Source organism: Lolium rigidum, chromosome 4 (assembly GCF_022539505.1).
Source record: "Lolium rigidum isolate FL_2022 chromosome 4, APGP_CSIRO_Lrig_0.1, whole genome shotgun sequence".
Lineage (NCBI taxonomy): Eukaryota > Viridiplantae > Streptophyta > Magnoliopsida > Poales > Poaceae > Lolium > Lolium rigidum.
The window spans coordinates 66,691,483-66,697,092 of record NC_061511.1 but is presented as its reverse complement, the minus strand read 5'-3'; the positions used below and the strand labels follow the sequence as shown (position 1 = coordinate 66,697,092).

Sequence of the window (5,610 nt, the reverse complement as noted above, 5' to 3'; positions counted from 1 at the left end):
AATCTTTCAGGATGAAAATCCAAGGTCTGGCCTTAATTGGTTGTGCATAACAATGTTCTTGTTGAAGGCATTGTTTTGAGAGAGATGACTTTTTTCAGGGTGAAAACCTAAGATCTATGATCGGGCGACGATAGCATTTGTGCACTGTTTTCTACTTAGAGGCGTCGCTTATGGAGAAGCTGATCTTATGGTGCTGCCTTGGTGGTTTCAGTGTTGTTATTTCAAGTTATGGATCTCTGTAGCGGGATCTTTCTTTTTTGTAATTCGTTTCTCTTGTTTGGCTGTGTGCATCATTTATGCCATTAGGGTATGATGTTGTTGCAGAGGCTGTGTGTAATTGGTTTCTCCGTAATATTAATATATACTCTTTATCGAAAAAATGTTGATCTTTGTTTGCCTTTGTAATGTAGTCAACCATATTTCCCTCTCGATCACGAGGTACAACTGATCTTCACCTGCGCTATTTCAGGATGTACTATCTGGGTACAACTGATTTTTCTGTGTTCTATCCCTAGTTATAAAAATTATACTCCCTTGGTCCTATAATATGAGATGTTCTTATACCATTGTATTAGCATTTCTTATACCATTGTAATAGCATCTTATATTATAAAACGGAGGGAGTATCCGCTAAACAGATACGTCGTTTACCACACTTTCATGTAGAATCTTCATGCACTTGCATGTAAGATCCCCAAAGATGGCTCTGGCCATTTGTATCGCTATTGAAAGGGAAAATACGTATTACTCATACTTCCTTTGATCCAAATTAATTGACTCAACTTTATCTTGGTATGGATGTATTTAGACATGTTTATTGACTAGATACATTTATATCTAGAAAAAGTTGAGTCAATTAATATGAACCGGAGAGTAGGATGTTTTCCGTTTAATTACCAACAATCACTCAGAAGCATGATCGATGTTAACACTTCTCAATCGTTTAATGTTGCGTGCATATCTGATCAACGTCAAACAGGAAATAAGTTTTCATTGTATTGCACTTGTGGGAACAAAGCATCCACATAATTTTACATACATTGGTTGGCATATATATTACCAATTATTGAACATGAGAACAAGATCCATGATTTTGCACTTGCATACAGCATAGGCCATAGTTGTCTCCACATGTGGCCTTCTTGCTAATTAACATCAATTGACAAATGCGCAGTGTTTCCGGATTTCTCCACGGGAGGGATCCGTAATTGGTAAAATGTTTCCCATCTTGATCATAGACAATGCGAAGCTCTTAAAGAAGGTGTCCTGGCTACCTGCAAACCTATCGACAATGGGTGCGGTCGTCCTCAATGCACCTGGGTCTGATTTGAGCAGTTGGTCAGAGTCGAGATAGCCGCGATTTGCCTCGAGGTTCGTGAAGTAGTTCTTGTCAAAGGTATTTGGTGTAGTCGGATCAAGGTCACGTAGAGAATTTCCATCACCGTTCCTTGGGCATCTCGCTGACAGGAACGCCCGGTAAGCCGGGTTTAGGGTTGGGTCAGGCTGATTCGTACCGCTGAAATTGTACAGACGGTTTGTGACAAACAAACATTTTGCACGACCGAATGTGTGGGCACCTAGACATTTGAAAGAAAATAAATTATGTTATTTTCTCTTTGAACATCAAACTGTAACTACTACATCAGTTTATATAAGTAACTAAACATGGGTTTTATTGTGGAATTTTTAGAAACTTTAAGTTGTACTTTTCGTAAACTGAAGTTACGCTGCTTCGAAATTAGTTTGCTCATATGAAAATCTTAATCAATCAAGAATTAGCAAAAGACGTTAGAAATTAGTACTCCATATTATCAAGAATTAGCAAAGATGCTGGGCTAGTAAGTATGCAGGGGTTACCTGAGAGGGCGACGAGGTCAGTAACGTCGAGATTGACGGCGCTGAACTTGTCTGTGAGGTTCTTCAGGCTGTCGAACGGGCCTGGTAGGTTCTCGGCCTGGGCTTTGCTGGAGGTCCTGCCGTCCAGCCTCCCCAGCAACACGCCCCACCCAGGTCCTCCAGACTGCACATCACATATATACATGCCAAATTAACAGCCAGTCGATGGACTTGCTTGCATAGTTGCATGCACGATGTGGCCTTTTGCTTGCACTTGCACCGACACACGAGAGGTACACGAGTCACACGACTCGTCAAATCATGCGCTCGGAAAGCCTACCAGCCAATCATGAATCTCTATGTACGTACCAGCTGGACGGAGATCTCGGCGGCGAGGGCGAGAATGTCGGCGCATGAGACGACGCCGGGGCACGCCCTCTCGAGGGAGGCCTTGGCGGCGTCGACGACGTCATATCGACGCGCCGAGTTGTTGTTGGGGACCGCGTCCTTCTCCGACTCGAAGCCCGGGAAGGTATTCAGCAGCAGCGAGCCGTCGCAGCCCAGCACGAAGCAGTCGTGGAAGTGGAGGCGGATGAGGCTGGCGAAGACGCGCGGGTCGGACTTGTGAGCCTCCACCAGCACCCCTTGGACGATCTTGTATGCGTTCGGGCACGTGTGGTCGTAGTAATCCACGCACAGCTCCTTCGCCGCCACGCCGCTCCCGCCGCCGTGGAGGAGGAGACACACGACCACCAGCACCGCCGCCTTGAGGCCTAGCTGGGAGACCAGAGAAGAAGAAGAAACCATGTTGTCCGTTAGGCTGGTCGATGAGCTCTGGGAGGAAACGGGAGCTGAATTTATAGCGCAAATTCTTACTCGATTCATTCGTTTTAACATGCATGAATTCTCCAGTAATGTAAGATAGATTTTCAGATAGACGGAGATAGGTTTGATCGTTTCCAATCAACAACTGGGCAGAGAGCAATCGGCTCACTTTCTGGACTACTTTTCAAACTTGGTCGCGGTCCTTTCTTTGGTGTTTCCGATTCAATGAGTGAATGTGACTGGATAGTGTCTCTAGTTCTCTAGTCAGATACTTGAGTAATGTTTTTATAGAAACTCAGCTACTTGCAAACGTCCCCTAAAATAATATGTGCGCTTGCAAACGGCATCATTTTTGTGACTGTGCGGGTTCACGCATGTGTTGGGTGGTGCATCGATCTGTATTCAACTAGTGTCTCTACTCTGATTAATATATTGGGTGTCTCTAATGAGACTTAAATATGTCTCAATCGAATTACATTAGTGTATTTTAATGCGGACCTAAATAAAGTGCAAACAACAGCAAACACGAATCTTCAAACAGAAATAAAATCCAACGGTGGAACACGTGACTGAGACATAAGCTACATCTCAGCTAGCTGAAACTTAGCAATTCCATGATATATTGTCATATTCCCTCCCTCCGTTTTATTTACTTCTCATTCTCAAAGTTAAAAATGTCAAAGTTTCATCAAGAATATAGTAAGACATATTTCATCTAAAAAATATAGTACTGTAAGAAAATATGCTTTATAACGATTCTGGTACCATAGATTTTATATTGTAGACTACTTTTCAAACTTGGTCGCAATTCCCAAAAGAATGTTATAACTCGGCAATATATTGGATATCCAAATCTCAGTACCTTCTATCAAGAGAGAAGATTGACGTGGTGAGCTATAAAGATGAAGCTTCTTCCCTCTTTTCTGTTTGAAGACGACAGCTGACTTCCATGCACGCAACATCCATATATACTTGCATGTTATGATCACAAGTTCACGATGAGAGAATTATTCTTAACTAGGGCCGTTATCAGCAATGTACACTAAATCTTGGTTTACAAATACATGGACGTAGGATAAATGCATTGAAAATTACTTACAAACAACATGCAGTGACATACGTTGCTGCCTGGACAATGTTGATAACGGGAAATCTCTAACCTCCGTGGTGGGTGTGAAGAAGGGTACAAACTCCTTTTCAGGAGCGATTCATCCTTTTTCGAACGCAACATACAACTTCCTGTTGTTCAAGTATGCTTCTTTCCCCTTCTCCCTCTTGCCAAGTCCTTGGGAAATAACTCCGATGGGCAAAAAGGAAGGCGTTAAGAGACCCTCCTAGCCCACTGATGGTGCTCCGGTGATGGAGCCAGACAATCTTGCCCAACGTTCTTGTGGAAGCTGTTGGAAAACCCCAAGAGGAAGGTGTGATGAGCACAACAACATGTTTTCCCTCGGTACGAAACCAAGGTTTAATCGACCAGTAGGAAAGACATGTGACTTCTGAAGGTGTTGCTGGCTGACTAGTGGCAGGGCGCACTACCGACTCAGAAACAACGTGGAACCTACACGCAACACAACCAAATTATTTTGCCCCAACTTGCAGTGAGGTTGTCAATCTCACTGATTTGCTGAACACAAATGATTAGATGTATCGAATGGAAAGAGATGTTTGCAAAAAGTAAACAGAACATGATTGCAGTAGAATTTATCAGTAAAGGAAATAGGACCAGAGTCCACAGTTCACTAGAGGTGTCTCTCCATAAACATAAATACCATATTGGGTGAACAAATTACAGCTAAGCAATTGATAGAATATCGACCAATACATGATAATATGATTACTATGAGATTTGATATGGGCATTACAACATAATACATAGACCGTAATCCAACTGCGTCTATAACTAATAATCCACCTTCAGGTTATCGTCCGAACCCATTTCAGTATTAAGTTGCAAGCAACAGACTATCGCATTAAGCAATGTGTGTAAGTTAAATAATAGAATTACCGTCGGATAAAACATTGTTGTTTTCTCCCTAGTAGCAACAGCACATCTACAATCTTAGAAGTTAAACGTCACTCTCCCAGAAAACTAGAGGCATGAACCTATTATCGAGCATAAATACTCCCTCTTGGAGTCATAATTATCCACTTGGCCAGAGTTTCTACTAGCAACGAAGAGCATGCAAGATCACAAATAACATATGACATGAATATATAATCAATCTCAACATAGTATACAATATTCATCGGATCCCGGCAAACCAAACATATAGGATTACATAAAGATGATCTTGATCATGTAGGGCATCTCAAAAGATCGATACATGAAGTACAAATGGAGAAGACAACCTTCTAGCTACTGCTATGGACCCATAGTCCAGGGATGAACTACTTACGCATCACTTCGGAGGCGGGTGACAATGGTTTAACTTGTCAATGCCTACAAATTGTAGACTAGGGTTTCACGGAAAGTTGAGGGCAAGTAGATCTCGAAGGTTTAAGCCGAAAAGGTGCTTGACTGCTAAAAACTAGTGTTTGTGTTGACAATGAGTCTATCATTTCTTTCTCCCTCGGTTCCCCCTTATATAGGAGGTGGAGCCGAGGCTTTCGTATCGTACAAGTTACAAATTCCGAGAGACTCTTTGAATCCGTCCCGTACAATTACAAAACTCTTTATTCCTAATCTATCTCTATCTCTTCCATATCGATGTTTATTAGGCTTCCGGACTTTGTAATCTTTGGGTTGTGGGCCTTCAATTATCCTCGGGTACCTTATTCGGCAGGCCCATTCGGGATGCCTATGTCAGCGGGCATGGCGATGTAGATGCCTCCGGCGATGATTTCCCCCTCCGACAGGGTGCCGGGAAGAGCTTCAGAACCCCCGAGATGGGTTCTGTGATGGCGGCCGCGACAGAACTTTTCGTGGATGGAGGCTCAGGTATCCAG

The 5,610-nt window shown here is 42.9% G+C and overlaps 1 protein-coding gene across 1 annotated transcript; it reads right to left on the bottom strand.

Annotated features, from left to right (window-relative positions):
• Positions 1-978: 978 nt before the first annotated feature.
• Positions 979-2,670, bottom strand: LOC124708852 (peroxidase A2-like). Its single transcript, XM_047240497.1, has 3 exons — positions 2,206-2,670; positions 1,858-2,020; positions 979-1,577 (listed from the first exon to the last, which is right to left on the bottom strand). The coding sequence occupies exons 1-3, from the start codon at positions 2,641-2,643 to the stop codon at positions 1,156-1,158; spliced, it is 1,023 nt and encodes a 340-aa protein (XP_047096453.1). The 5' UTR covers positions 2,644-2,670; the 3' UTR covers positions 979-1,155.
• Positions 2,671-5,610: the final 2,940 nt, after the last annotated feature.